We start from the raw sequence: 15,618 nt of genomic DNA on the forward strand, positions 1-15,618 counted from the left end.
GTTTGCACTCCACTTTTTTAGTTTCAAATGCTGTCCTGCCAAGATATTGGCTGGTGTCATAAATCAAATTATTACACGTTTCTTGCGTCTTCTCTCACTGACGTAATTGTCATACAGTTTATGCCAAGATTAGCCAGTGAAATAATAAGTCTTCTTCAATAAAACACTTTTGATTTTAAAGGAGAAATGTCATGGAAGATTCAACTTTGGATCCAAACTGTTGTGTTTGATGATTTGAGCATGCACCTTATACACCCAGTGTAGTGCACAGGTGTCAAACTCAAGGCCTGAGGGCCAGATCTGGCCCAACACATCATTTTGTGTGGCCCGCGAAAGTCAATCTTGTGCATCGACTTTTGATGATGTGTCTTGCTTGTTAAAACTTTAAAATTAAATTAAAACAAGAATATTTGCTGTTAACCCCCCTCTTGTGGAAAAAAGTAAATTAAAAAGAACATTTTTCAAATTAAATAAGAACTAAGTAAATAAATTAGGGCTGTCAAAATTAACGCGTTAAAGGGCGGTAATTATTTTTTTAAATTAATCACGTTAAAATATTTGACACAATTAACGCACATGGCCCGCTCAAACAGATTAAAATGACAGTACAGTGTACTGTCCGTTTGTTACTTGTTTTTGGTGTTTGGCGCCCTCTGCTGGCGCTTGGGTCCAGCTGTTTTATTGGTTAGTACCATGAGTGAGCATGGTGTAATTATTGACATCAACAATGGCGAGCTAATAGTTTATTTTTTTTGATTGAAAATTTTACAAATTTTAATAAAACGAAAACATTAACAGGGGTTTTGATATAAAATTTCTATAACTTGTACTAACATTTATCTTTTAAGAACTATGTCTTTCTATCCATGGATCGCTTTAAGAGAATGTTAATAATGTTAATGCCATCTTGTTGATTTATTGTTATAATAAACAAATACAGTACTTATGTACCGTATGTTGAATGTAGAGCTGAAACGAATAATCGAGCAACTCGAGTAACTCGAGTTTAAAAACTGATCCGAGTAATTTTATTCACCTCGAGTAATCGTTTATTTTGACAGCTCTAAGCATCACGTTTTGCTCGGACTACTTTTAATGCGGGACAACGCGCTGATGTCACATGCGTAGAGGACGAAGCAAAAAAAAAAAAAAAAAAAAAAAAAAAAAAAAAAAAAAAAAACTTACTGCAGCCGATAGCCGTTACAAATGACGCCAACGTTGCTAAATACTAGCCCGCACGATGCTACGTTGGTAGCAGGTAGCGTCTGATGAGTCTCATAGAGATCACATGTATGTTGAACTAGATGCGAATGACAGACTCGGCCGCGCCTGGGCAGCGTTAGTAAACAGCCACCATCTTAAAGCAGTAGAGCGCTAAGAGCTAATAAAGAGCGCTAAGCGCTAATAAATAAGATTAACGTTACTGTCACTAGCTCAAGTAACGTTAGGTTTCTATTAATTATGACCACTTTCGATGTGTGGCTAACGTGTCTTACATACAGGCTTTAACATAACATAGCGTTGTGGAGTGATGAGCGTGTAAAATAAAAACTCAATAATGCCAACTATCAATTTTAGCTCAGTAGTCATTGCTGGATAAAACACCAAGTAGCACTGGTCCCTAATGTGCTCCAATACAGCCTGTATCATAAATGTATTTTGAACAATGCAAAAACTCAAAATCCTATCCACTGCAAAAACTCAAAATCCTATCAGGACTTACAGTTTAGACTAACTTAAAACTTAACTAGAACTTAAAAATGGCTTGACACAAATAGAAATTCAATTGAAACACGTGGGAAAAAATCCAAACTTTTAAGTGATGTATGTTATCAAGCGTAACGGTATTTTTAGGTATATATATATATATATATATATATATATATATATATATATATATATATATATATATGGGGTGTCAAACGATTACAATTTTTAATCGAGTTAATTACAGCTTAAAAATTAATTAATCGCAATTAATCGCAATTCAAACCATCTATAAAATATGCCATATTTTTCTGTAAATTATTGTTGGAATGGTAAGATAAGACACAAGATGGATATATACATTCAACATACGGTACATAAGTACTGTATTTCTTTATTATAACAATAAATCAACAAGATGGCATTACCATTATTAACATTCTGTTAAAGCGATTCATGGATAGAAAGACTTGTAGTTCTTAAAAGATAAATGTTAGTACAAGTTATAGAAATTTTATATTAAAACCCCTCTTCATGTTTTCGTTTTAATAAAATTTGTAAAATTTTCAATCAAAAAATCAACTAGTAGCCCGCCATTGTTGATGTCAATAAATACTTACACAATGCTCATGGGTGCTGAACCCTATAAAATCAGTCGCACCCAAGCCCCAGCAGAGGGCGGCAAAACTCCGAAAAACACAACAAGTACACCTTTCACTGTGCTGACATTTTAGTCTGTTTGAGCGGGGCATTTGTGCGTTAATTGCGTCAAGCATTTTAACGGGATTAATAAAAAAAAAATTACCGCTCGTTAACGTGATCATTTTGACAGCCCTAATATATATATATATATATTTTTTTTTAAATAAGATCTAAAGGTTTTTTGAGTGAAAGCAGTGAATTAGTCTTTTTTTTAATTCTAGTTACATCTGAGATGCAATTGTTGCCTGTTTTCAACAATATACATCGAAAATAAAGACTGATTGACGGAAAATGGTTAAAGACTAGATGAAATGTCTTGTTTTCTCATGTATATTTATAATTGCTCTTCACCTAAAAATATATTTGTTTTATCTGATTACTCGATTAATCAATAGAATTTTCAGTCGATTACTTGATTATTAAAATATTCGATAGCTGCAGCCCTAGTTGAATGTATATATCCATCTTGTGTCTTATCTTTCCACTCCAACAATAATTTACAGAAAAATATGGCATATTTTATGGATGGTTTGGATTACGATTCATTACGATTTATTAGTTTTTAACAAGTAATTAACCAGATTAAAAATTTCAATCGTTTGACAGCCCTCAAATAAATAAAGTTGTCGATTAGTAGATTCATCTTGGCAGCCCTAATTGGCAGACAATGGCCCTCCAAAAGAAACCATAATTACAACGTGGCCCGTGACAAAGATGAGTTTGACACCCCTTGTGTATTTACAGGTGCCTCTGTCAGTGAATATGCTTTCTGGGTACTTTTTTACCCATACTCTGGGCTCTGCTTCTACAAGTAGAGTCAAACAGGCAGGCAGGCAAGCAGGCGCACACTCGCCAGTGAGATTCAGCTCATTGTTACACATGACAGATGCAAGGGATGAAGGCTGGCACCTGAGATAAACAGCTTGATAACAGCAAGACAATAAAGGTCATGTAAAGTGTACTATAACGCTTTATTCTATTTTTTTGCTGTGTGAAAAATGCCTTACATGTCACCCTTAAAGACTATCCAAGCTGACCCACGCATACCTTTAGACTAGGGAAACTGAAAGCAGTGAGACCTCACCGAGAATGTTTAAATCACGTATACACACAAACACACGGACATTTGATTGACAGCTCCCTAGAGGGCTACGGTGAATTATTCAGCAGAGGCTGACAGACAAACATCAGTCGGTGCATCAGACAGGCAGGTGGCTGCGGATCATCAACACTTTCCCCGCGGGCATATTTTTATTCATAATCAATAACTCTATTGAATTTTACATGAGCCTCTCTGCATTTGCGCGCCGTAGCCGTAACATACTTAAACAGAAACGCCTTTTAAAGAAACACTATTACTTCACACGATGCCGACCACTGCTAGAGAGACACATACCAACTCTAATGGGGGACGAGTGGCGATTCACTACCTTTCAGTTAGAGGAGCTCCTGAGACTCAACTGCAGGAATCTATCACGTTTTAAAAGGCCAACAAATCCCAGAAGGCCAAGTTGCTACAAGAGATGTCAGCTAACTGCAGTGGGAACAACGAGTTGAACATAATAGTCAACCAGTCCATTTAACTACTTCACATCAATGTTTAAAGCTTAAAGACGTCTAATTGCAAATCACGTGCTTTTGTCATCCTCTCTTTCATAGGCCTTATTTAGAGTGGACTTATAAAATAAATATTCTTGTTAGCTGTGGCTATTTCAATTGACACTGGACCTAAAAAACGCGACAAAAGGCTCAAAGTAAAACTCGTGCAACAACTGTTTGCTGGAAATCATTTTCCAAAAAATGCAAGTCTATTCTCACACAGAGGTATGCAAACTATTCCATAAATGGCTGCCGTGGGGGGCAATTTTTCATTTCAACCGATCAAAAGGACACCTTTTCATCAATCTGGTGTCTTACAAGTAGGAGTGGGAACCTCTTGGTACCTCACGATACGATACGATTTGCGATACAAAGCTCACAATAACAATGATCTGACGATATGGCGATACAACGATTATCGATACACTGGTCAGGAAACCATTCAAGGATATTCTATAAACAACTAATGAACAGGAAAACAAGCTTCTGCTGTGAATTGGAATGAGTTTATCACTTGTAGACGTCCAAACCATTTGAACTGGGAGGGTGGCAGCGAATGAACATTCCTTCATTCGCTGCCATCCCTCCCACTTCAAACGGATTGAACGTCTATGGCCGTCAGTGACAGCCAATGCCAGGCAATAAGGTAATTTTGGGCCATTTAAGGTCATTTACCAGTTTATGTTCAGTTACTTCCTGTTGATTTGGGGGTATTTTATGGGTCACTTCCTGTTTATTTTTTGTTACAGAACAGGAAGTGACCTGGGAATCACCCGAATCAATAGGCATCGACTCAAACTCAACAGGAAATGACCTGTAAATGCCCCAAAATGAACAGCAAGTGACCTGTAAATGCCCTGAAAATCGGACAGAATAACTGTAAATGCTCTGGTTTCAAATGAACAAACGTTCCCAGTCTAAATGATTGGGCGTCGAGCAACATCAATGAAGCCCTATAGTTACCTGAGACACTATTATGGTGGAATATTTTGGTAGCAACTTGTTGGTTCCTTTATTTTTTATTTATTTTTTAATTTTTTTTAAACAGTGCCACCTTTTTAAATCTCGATTCTTGGCAGGAGCATATCGATAACCTTCTGGGATACAGAGTATCATGATATATCACCATTTCGATATATTGTCACACCCCTACTTACTAGTGTAATTAGTTTATTACAGTTAGGTGCTGCTTGTTTCAGCAGAAACCTCAGTGGTTAAACTGTCTGTGCAGAATTGGTTGGAAAACCTTCAACCACCCTTGAGGACCAATTTGGGCACCCTTGCTCTAATAATACAATTAAAGCACAGGTGAAATTGAAATGCTAAAAAATCAAGTACTTATTTTTAAAGATCCTGCTGCTATGCCCCGTCTTAAAAATTGCTCACAAGATGAGGCCTGCCATCTCATTAAATTGAAAAACAAACACAGGGGTTCGTCACTAATTCGAAAAAAGATGCATTCAACATAGTGATTTGTTATTTTTGTTTCTATGCCAGTTTCTAGAAATTCCAATTAATGGAGCAAAAAATATTGGGAACTACTGCTGCTTTAAAAGATTAATTATGTAATCAATAAAAGATCGATGGTCTCATCAATAAAGCGACTTTGACTGGACTACACATAATACAAACATTTGCAGTTGACCACAAAACTCTTCAATCATTTAACCTCTAATGGGACCAAGGATTTAGTTATATTAGGAAAGAATTAGGGAGTGCTGTCACAGAGTACTTGTAAAAGTAATTTCATTACTGATTACTGACTGCACCTCAAAAAAGTAATCTAATTACTTTACTGATTTCTTTACTATCAAAGTAAGTTACTTTAAAAGTAACTTATCAGTTACTTTCTACATTTTTTTTCTCTTTTTGCTGCCTCAACATAAAAATGACAACAGAAAAATATCATTGCATGTAATTTAATTTTTTACTACTACTACTACTACCAGTAAAAGGGTAAAGGTTTGCGAAAATTAGTTATGCATAAAATATTTGTTAAATGTCATTTCTTTGTGTTTCAGGTCAAACTAAGTCTATAGAATAAGGAATAAATGTACATACGAATATGAAACATATGAAAAAGTATCTGAACCTTTTGGAATTTCTCACATTTCTTCATAAAATCACCATCAACTGTGATCTGATCTTTGTCAAAATCACACAGATGAAAAAACGGTGTCTGCTTTAACTAAAACCACCCAAACATTTATAGGTTTTCATATTTTAATGAGGATAGTATGCAAACAATGACAGACGGGGGAAAAATGAGTTTCACTCACTCATTTTCCACATCACATTTAATGTTTTGTGGCCCCCCTTTGGCACCAACAACTTCAACCAAACGCTTTCTGCAGCTGCAGATCAGTCTGGCACATCGATCAGGGCTAACCTTGGCCCATTCTTTTCGACAAAATTGCTGTTTTTCAGTCAGATTCCTGGGATCTCTGGCATGAATCGCTGTCTTTAGGTCATGACACAGCATCTCATTGGTGTTCAAGTCTGGCTTTGACTTGGCCACTCCAGAACATGTATTTTGTTCTTCTGAAACCATTCCAAAGTTCATTTACTTCAGTGTTTTGGATCATTTTCTTGTTGCAGCATCCATCCATCCTTTTATTTAGCTTCAACTGTCTGAAACACAGCCTCATGTTTTCCTGCAAAACATTGCTCTTTTGATCGAGCCATGATGCACATCAGACAATGCTTCTCATCAAGACAATTCTTACCAGGTGTGTGTTTCAGAGTGGGCAGGGCAGCTTTAAACCACTCATCAGTGATTGGGCACACACCTGACTTAGGTTGTTTGGTAAAAATTGGTTTCAATTGCTCTTTAAGTCTCCTTAGGCAGCGGTTTCACTTACTAATTTTTTCCCTTCTGTCATTGTTTGCATGCTATCCTCATTAAAATATGAAAACCTATGAATGTTTGGGTGGTTTAAATTAAAGCAGACACTTTTTTACATCTGTGTGATTTTGACAAAGATCAGATCACATTTGATGGTGATTTTATGAAGAAATGTGAAAAATTCCAAAAAGGTTCAGATACTTTTTCATGCCACTGTATTTAAACACAAAGTTATCTACTTTTTTCCCTTTAATCTGTTACACCATCCTTAAAATGTATAAGGAGAAGTCTGCTCATTGGTTATAAAAAAAAAAATGCATAAGGGGTTGACGTGGTTCACCCCTCTATCAGCACACATGTGCACAGAGGGCCTGGCAAGTTGCAAATCTACATTAGACTTGCACTTGGAACAAAAATAGGGCCTCATAAGCTTAGTTGAACTGCTATGTAGTCAATTTCTAATGTCCATCCTATACACCGTAATTGAATATCAGTCCTCCCTTTGCCATCTTGCCACAAAAGTGCCAGTGTAGGTGCTGGAATTCTAAATTGAACCGCAAGGGCCGAGGAGCAAAATTTTAATTTGACCAGAAGTCAAATTATTTTTTAGTACTACAGAGGAGCTGTTTCGCCTGCAGGCTTCTCAGACTTTGTAGGATCCAAACTTGAGTGAAAACTTCAAAATTGAGAGGCTCAATTGCAAATAGAGATATTGAACAACCAATATAGGGAGAAGAAACATGCTTGGCATTAGAAAACAACTATCCTATTCACTATTGATAAATCCAGTGCATCTTAGCATGATAAAATTGGAGAAACTATAATGGAAATATTTTAATCACCTGAGACCAAAAAATGTGTGACAGCTTAATATACTACGATGTCCATGCCATAATTAAGCCCTGTTGAGAGGTGATACAAAAGTTAAGTAGATGACTGTAAGCCCATCTACATTTACTATGCAAAACTAAAGGAAAACGACAAAGAACAAATTCCACAAGCACCACCCAAACCATCATATTTTCTGAGTGCGTGGAAACTCACAATTCAACAATGACAGCTGCAAAAGTTTTTAGTTTTACTCAGCCACATGGAAGGCAATAACTACAGTGTAATTAAATGGATCAGTTTGATGCATTCCAATACACAAATGTTGGAAAACACAATTACATGACCATGCGTCTTGACAGAAAATAAATACCTTTAAAATCAGACACTACACTACACTAAAATGTTAAGTATTGTTATTTGTATATAAATATATGGCAGAAAACACAGACAAGACTGAAAAAGCAGTTTCTGCTCTTGCACTCCTCTTTAAAAGAAACTGCTGTATTTTAAGCCAAAACAACCGTTGTGTTTGGTAGAACAATATGTCTATATATGCTGCCATTGCAGATTCATGGCGCATTAAGCCCGCGAACTATTTTCAATTTGTCCATTTTACCCTGGAAACCCCCGTTTACAGACGTCATGCAACCGCTTTTGTTTCAACCCACCCATAAAAAGAAGGGAAGTAATTATATTTATTATTCAAAATGTCTGTAATTTTTGCTTAGAATCATTAATTGATGTCTAATATTCCATTGAAAAAAAAAAAAAAAAACGACTTAAAATTATTCACTCGCATATTTTCAACTTTTAAAAAAAATGACGTCACAATGAAAAAAATGGTGTCTGTAAATTAGTTATGGATGTCTACCTCATAACTATCACTTAATTGTTTTTTTTTTTTGTTGTTGTTTTTTTTGTTACTGTTGCATTTTCTCCGATATGTTAAATGATAAATAATTGATCCAAATAAAGAAACATTGAAAAAAAAACGTTTAAAAGGGTAAATATATGAAAAAGAACATCTCGAGCACTCCTTGATGTCTGCGATTTATGCATCGCGACCCTTACGATATTACCATTTTTCACCTATAAAATCCCCAAAAAATCCAGCTGTGGCCATTCACAGCTGTGTTTTGACACTCAGTGATACATGCTACATGGAGTTTTTGGATCAAAACAAGGTAAGTACGTGATAATATCTCCTTAAAGTCATGCCGTCTGTAATTCTGCTCTCGCGTGCTCTCACCTCTAGATCGGGTTTTGCTGTTTAATTTTTTTTTTTTTAAATGCCCTCCTGTTCAAAATGTTTCTTCCCTCTTAAATGTTGAGATTTTAAGCTTTCCAATGACGTATCACACATAGATATAGGACCATTTTGAAATTTGGCCAAATTGGGGTCTCAAAGTGGAACTTCATGTCACCTGAGTGTTTTCCGCCATATATATTTTTTTAAATGATCCAAATTAGAGATAGACCGATTTTGCCGGAACTTCAAGTCACCTAAGTGTTTTCGGCCATAAACAGTATATTTCTTAAATGATCCAAATTAGAGATAGACCAATTATCGGCATCGTGGAGAATACTGCAGGAAACACTGTCAGTGATATTTGGAAATTTGACATATATCGGTCTATTTTTTAATCCGACCAGCCGATATGAAAAAAATCCATTTAAAACTGGGTTATTTTGCCTCGGATGCAGCCGGGCCTCTTTCTCCTGCACTAGTATTAACCCCGTCCTCTGATCGGTTAAATTGGAATGGTAAATGGAGTTACACTTGTATTGCGCCTTTCCCACTTTTTTAAGGCCCTCAAAGCACTTCACACTATATCCTCATCTACCTACTGGTGATTCAGCACCAGGAGCAGCGTGGGGTTTAGTATCTTGCTCAAGGATACTTACAAGAGGTCATCAGGGCGGTGAATTGAACCCACAGCCTCTGGGTTGCGGAACGAGTACTCCACCACTGAACCAAGCCACCCTCTATTATTAGCTATTATTTTCTATTTGTGTGATTCAATAAACAAGCTTTTGGCATTTCGACTAAGTTAAGTTTTTGCATCAGTTTTTTAAGGCAATTTTTACACTTTTACTCCAAATAAATATCGGCTCCAAAAATCGGTTATCGCCCCCTCTAACTACTAGTAATCGGCATTGGTCCTGAAAAACCCATCTTGGTCTATCTCTAATCCAAAATGTAAAAAAGAATATTTGTTAATTTTATTTAGTATAAAGTTTATACTTGAGTAACAGTGTATTATTGTGCTTCATGTACTGTGCACTATTTTGTCAGACAAAACATTTTGTAAACCTATTTTTAAAGGTCCTATACATAAATAAGAAAATGTTTGTACTATTAATACTGTTCTTATTACACCGGTAAAGGCTTTGTAGTAGACTCTCAGAACATGATCACTCACCGATGAGTTTAATGACATCTCTCATTAATGGTTTCACGCAATTAACCATAGGTAATATCGTTTAAAGTTATGTTATTTTGTACTCACTTTTGAGCACAGTCAAAGCTACATTAGCAGCAAGCTCTTTTTCATACTTTGACAGGCATTACATGTCATTAAAGCCCAATATTCTCATCAGCCAGTTTGTTCTTAATGTGCATCTCTCAGCATGTTATTGTTGATTATTAATGCACTTTATTACAGTCTCTGCGTGTAATTATGTAAAATCCCACTTGCTCGCTTTTGAAATTAGCTGGCGTAACGTGAATCGAAATGTTTAACACTGAGCTGTGGACACTCATCACTCATGTGGTAACATACTTTATTTAGCACAAAAGAATCTCTGTTGAGAATTGTACCAGGCACATTATTAAAACAATATATTGAATTGACTTATATATGGCTATACATTGTTTTTTCAGTGATTTTTCATAAGTGTAAGATTCAGCATCCTGTACATTTCTACGGCATCTTTGTTCCAAATCTTTATTTTCCGAAAGAACAACTTCACCTTAAACTTGTCTAAATTCTTGAAATTATAGCATATATATAACGTCTCAGTTGTACATATTATCAGATTTCTTCATTATATTTTTGTTAAGTAAAAGTAGGACATGAACCAAAATCTGCTCTCACTTTGGAAAAAACTATTCATTTTTGCCAATTTTGGGACATCTTACTGTCTAAACTAGCTTCTTAATAAAGCTGCAACAACTAATCAATTAAATCGATTAATAAATTAGTTGCCAACGAATTTGATAATCAATACACGTGAAGGAAATAGTCATCCATTTTATCTTCATTGCCACTTACAACATGCCGAAAAACAACTTCAAGGTAAATTGTGAAGGTAATTGAAAGAAGTGGCATTCATCCGGTTAATCGATTAATCGTTGAATTAATCGTCCGATTAATCAATTATGAAAATAATCATTTGTTGCAGCCCTACACAAAATTTACTTGCAAGTTTTTGCAAAAAAACATGTTTTGTGCACACAATTTTGCACTTTTGCACACACAGAACTAGGCCTGAACGATACATTGTTTAAACATCGCCATCGCGATGTGCGCATGCGCAATAGTCCCATCGCAAGGACGTGCGATAGTTTTTTTGTTTTTTATCCCACAAACTTCATGCGCTCGCACAGCTTCCCTCCCTCCCTCTCCCAGCTCTTTGTTCCTTAGTCACTGTGGCACTCGCTTATTAAAGTTAATGATGTTGACAGATGGTTGCATTTGATCTTGCCAGAGAAGCAGACTTCACATGCGCCCCATATGTCAATCATAGTTTAAATTGTTAAATAGTTGCTGCGCAAGGCAGTGCGCGCTGGAATGAATGTGTGTGTGTCGAGACTTTCAAGGCAGCCGTACATGTTATGTCGTGGCAATAAACGCTAGAAGTGATCTTGAGGAGTTTGTAATTTCTACATGTCACTCCAGGAATCACAGCCAAGGCAGATAAACAGAAGCATTTAATAAAGCCAAGCATTTTTTTTTTTTTTTTTTTTTTTAACGACAGTACTTTATTCTTGTTTAAAAATGATTCGGTGGGACAGTAATGTTTAAAACTAATCATATTAGTTATATTTGAAGTGCTTAAAAACCATTTATTAAAATATATAATATATAATATTTATATACATTTTGTTAAATCTTAATTTGGGGAAAAATAGTGAAAAAACATGTCTTACATGTATCTTTTTTCAATGCTAAATCTGAATAAATACATTGAACAGACACACACACACAAAAAAAAATGGAGGGGCGGGGGTGCGCTACGTTGCGGTTTTTCACTTATCACGGCGGGTTCTTGTCCCCACTAACCGCGCAAAATGAGGGAGCACTGTACACTGTGGTCACGGTGAATCTTAAAAAGTCTTTCCAAACACCTATTCAAGTCATCCAGTGAAAATTGCTTTAATATATACAGTATATACATATATACATACATACATATATATATATATATATATATATATATATATATATATATATATATATATATATACAGTGGGGAGAACAAGTATTTGATACACAGTCAATGGGAAAACCCATTGGCAGTGTATCAAATACTTGTTCTCCCCACTGTATATGTATTTTAATATCGCAATATAATATCGCAGTATATCGCAAGCCCCTCAAAAATCGCAACAATGGTTTTTTCCAATATCGTTCAGGCCTACATAGAACACCCTTTTGTGCTAGGCATTTCCCATCACATACAGTTATTTGTGGCAAAAATCTAACGGCATACAGCCAAAACTGCAACAGCTGTATATCAATAGTCAGCCACGTTACTTACCTGGCCTCGCCCCTTAAAGGCAGATTAAATTCTGCCACACAAACACTTACATTAACTTAGATGTCTAATGGGGGGGTGCAATATACTGCCACGCGGGCCGCAATTGGCCCCCCAGCTGCAGATGTGAGACCTCTGGATTGTAGACATTTTTATTTGATTTTACGAAGAACCCAGCAGGGTGAGGCAGTATTTAGTTATTATGCTCTTCTATGCTATGCTATTATAATCTGAGGTGTTTAAACTATTGCTGTCAAATTTATTGTGTTAATGGGCGGTAATTAAATTTTTTAATTAATCACGTTAAAATATTTGACGCAATTAACACATGCACGGAATGACCAGCCACCACTGACAGTCATGATTGCCCAACTTCCCGTCATGCATTTGGGCGGAACAGTTAAGTCGCTACAGTATCATTTAGTGATAGCATAATAGGCGGTAATCAATTATTTTAATTAATTACGTTAAAATATTTGACGCAATTAACACATGCACGGAATGACCAGCCACCATTGACAGTCATGATTGCCCAACTTCCCATCATGCATTTGGGCGGAACAGTAAAGTCGCTACAGTATCATTTAGTGATAGCATAATGAAAATAATATACCTATCGCTCGTAGGAGACGGTCTTTTTCTTAACACGCTTAATTGAACACAATGCAGAACATACTGTATACCATTTGCAGCCACCACTGACAGTCATGGTTGCCCAACTTCCCATCATGCATTTGGGCGGAACAGTAAAGTCGCTACAGTATCTTATCGTGAAAGCACAACAAATATTCCTATCTCTCAAAATAATTACGTTCACAAAAAGAAGAGCGCTCAATGCAAAGAGAACTGGCATTCCCAATCAAAATAGCTATGCAAAATACACATAAAACTTACTCAGACTTTGCCTTGGCTAGATCTCTAATTAATTTAAAACTCGCCATTGACACCTTGTGGTGTATTTCAATCACTACCTTACGTAGTTAAACTATTAGTTTAATTTTTTGATTGAAAATTTAACAAATTTTATTAAAACGAAAACATTAAGAGGGATTTTGATATAAAATTACTATAACTTGTGCTCAAATTTATCTTTAAAGAACTACAAGTCTTTCTATCCGTGGATCCCTTTAACAGAAAGAATGTTAATAATGTTAATGCCGTCTTGTGGATTTATTGTTATAATAAACAAATACAGTACTTATGTACGGTATGTTGAATGTTTATGTCCGTCTTGTGTCTTAGCTCTCCATTCCAACAATAATTTACAGAAAAATATGGCATATTTTAGAGATGGTTTGAATTGGGATTAATTACGATTAATTAATTTTTAAGATGTGATTAACTCGATTAAAAATTTTAATCGTTAGACAGCCCTAGTTTAAACAGTTAGTTCCTTTAAATCTGGGCTAAAACCGCTATTGTTTAAGACAGCATTTTCTTAACAGCCCATTTAGTTCAAATATGAAATTGCTTCTGCTTTTCGTCAATTTTTTTTATTTGTATTTCCAATTTTAATTGATTTTGTTTTTAACTGTCTAACTAATTTAATGTGACTTTTATCTATCACTTTATTTCTGTGATTATTTCTCTTTCTTAATCATGTCTTGCTGATTTTCATGTGATATAAAGCACTTAGAATTTCCTCGTGTTGGATTGCGCTATACAAATACACATGCCTTGCCTTGCCTTGAAATGCTGATTACAAATACGAATACATTTAGCAACGAGTTTGATCACGGAACGAAACTCCTAAGTCATATGACAGAAACACACAGGAACGCTTGTATGCGGTCTCACAGACTGCAGACACGTGTCTGTAAGAACAAAAATCACCGTAACGTGCACACCCACACCAAAAACACACGCATCCACGCACGAACAATTTCACGCACGCATGTCCTACCTCCACACTTGTCCCAGTTGTAAGGCATGGAGCACCGTCTGAAAGACCCACATGCACACGGTGCAACATCTCCGAGGTCGCCCGCCTCTTTCGGGTGCCGCAGACGGGCAAGAGGACGCGGAAACGGCGGTCGAGTTGACCGCGTTTCCCGTTGCCGCGCCCGCACCACGCTGGTCGCTGTCCTTGGTTCCTGAAGCGGCGTCGCCGGTCGCTTCGCCCACCGCTCCCGTCGCCCCGTCCGCGCCGCTCAGCTCCGTGTAGTCGTACACGAACCACCTGAAACTGAGAACCTGCACGACGGCGGACGGCACCACGACGAAGACGAGCGTCAGGCCGAACCACCAGTAGTCGTCTCGCAGGTAGTAGTCGGCGGCCAGCCACAGGTCGGTGGCGCCGTCGGAGAAGAAGACGAGAAGGGCGCACAGTACCCAGAAGCAGTCCAGCAGCGTGTACGCCTGTCCGCCCGTGGGGCCGCGCCGTGGCCGGGTAGCGGCGGCACCGGCGGCCGCAATGGAGGCGGCGCCGGCGGCGGGGGTGGCTTGGCCTGGCTCCGAGAGGCTCCTGGGCGGGTTGTCATCTTCCACAGCCACCGCTGCTCCATCAGACTTAGCGGCCATGTTGGTTGGGGTAGGAGAGAAAGACGGAGGAGGTGATGGAGGTGGGGAGGAGGAGGGAGTGGAGGGGTGACGTCATAAATAGCCTCATCATCAGCCAATTAAGCGCCAAGGAGCATTTGGAAAGCTCGCATCGCAGCAGCCTCCGCTGATGCTCTACGTTTGCCTCCAAAAATCAACTCGAACACACATGCACACGTTAGCAGATGTGTTCTCGGCATCGTGGAGAATACTGCAGGAAACACTGGCAGTGATAAGTACTGTGCGTTTTAACCCTTTACAGGGCAAGCGAGATTTTTTTTTTTTAAATGTTAAAAAACAACAACAACAACAACAACAAAAAACCAACAATAATAATAATAATAACAATCCTATAAAGACCTGGCGTCCATATAAGAGAACATCACATTTTGGGTCACTTAAGCCTTACACCTCGTGTACAACTTTGATGACCTCAAATGTAATGTCCACATATTTGGATGCCAGTAAGTTAAATGAGTGCCCTATAAAGGGCTAATAACCGTGGCAGCTAATGAGTTAAATGAATGCTATGCAAAGGGTTAATTTAATAAAAAATAAAATAAAAGCACAAAACAATAAAACGATTCTTCAAAATTCCCACTTATGAAAAGTTTGACGTGAATTCAAGATCACGA

At 37.3% G+C, this 15,618-nt stretch overlaps 1 protein-coding gene across 1 annotated transcript in view; it reads right to left on the reverse strand.

Moving 5' to 3' along the window:
- LOC130906197 (XK-related protein 7-like) overlaps window positions 1-14,992 on the reverse strand; it is an 83,787-nt gene extending 68,795 nt beyond the window's left edge. The window contains exon 1 of the mRNA XM_057820236.1: window positions 14,349-14,992. Within this exon, the coding sequence (XP_057676219.1) occupies window positions 14,349-14,965 (617 nt within the window). The 5' untranslated portion in view covers window positions 14,966-14,992. The remainder of the gene's footprint in view (window positions 1-14,348) is intronic.
- Window positions 14,993-15,618: the final 626 nt, after the last annotated feature.

This window comes from Corythoichthys intestinalis, chromosome 2 (assembly GCF_030265065.1).
Source record: "Corythoichthys intestinalis isolate RoL2023-P3 chromosome 2, ASM3026506v1, whole genome shotgun sequence".
In the NCBI taxonomy this organism is placed as follows: domain Eukaryota; kingdom Metazoa; phylum Chordata; class Actinopteri; order Syngnathiformes; family Syngnathidae; genus Corythoichthys; species Corythoichthys intestinalis.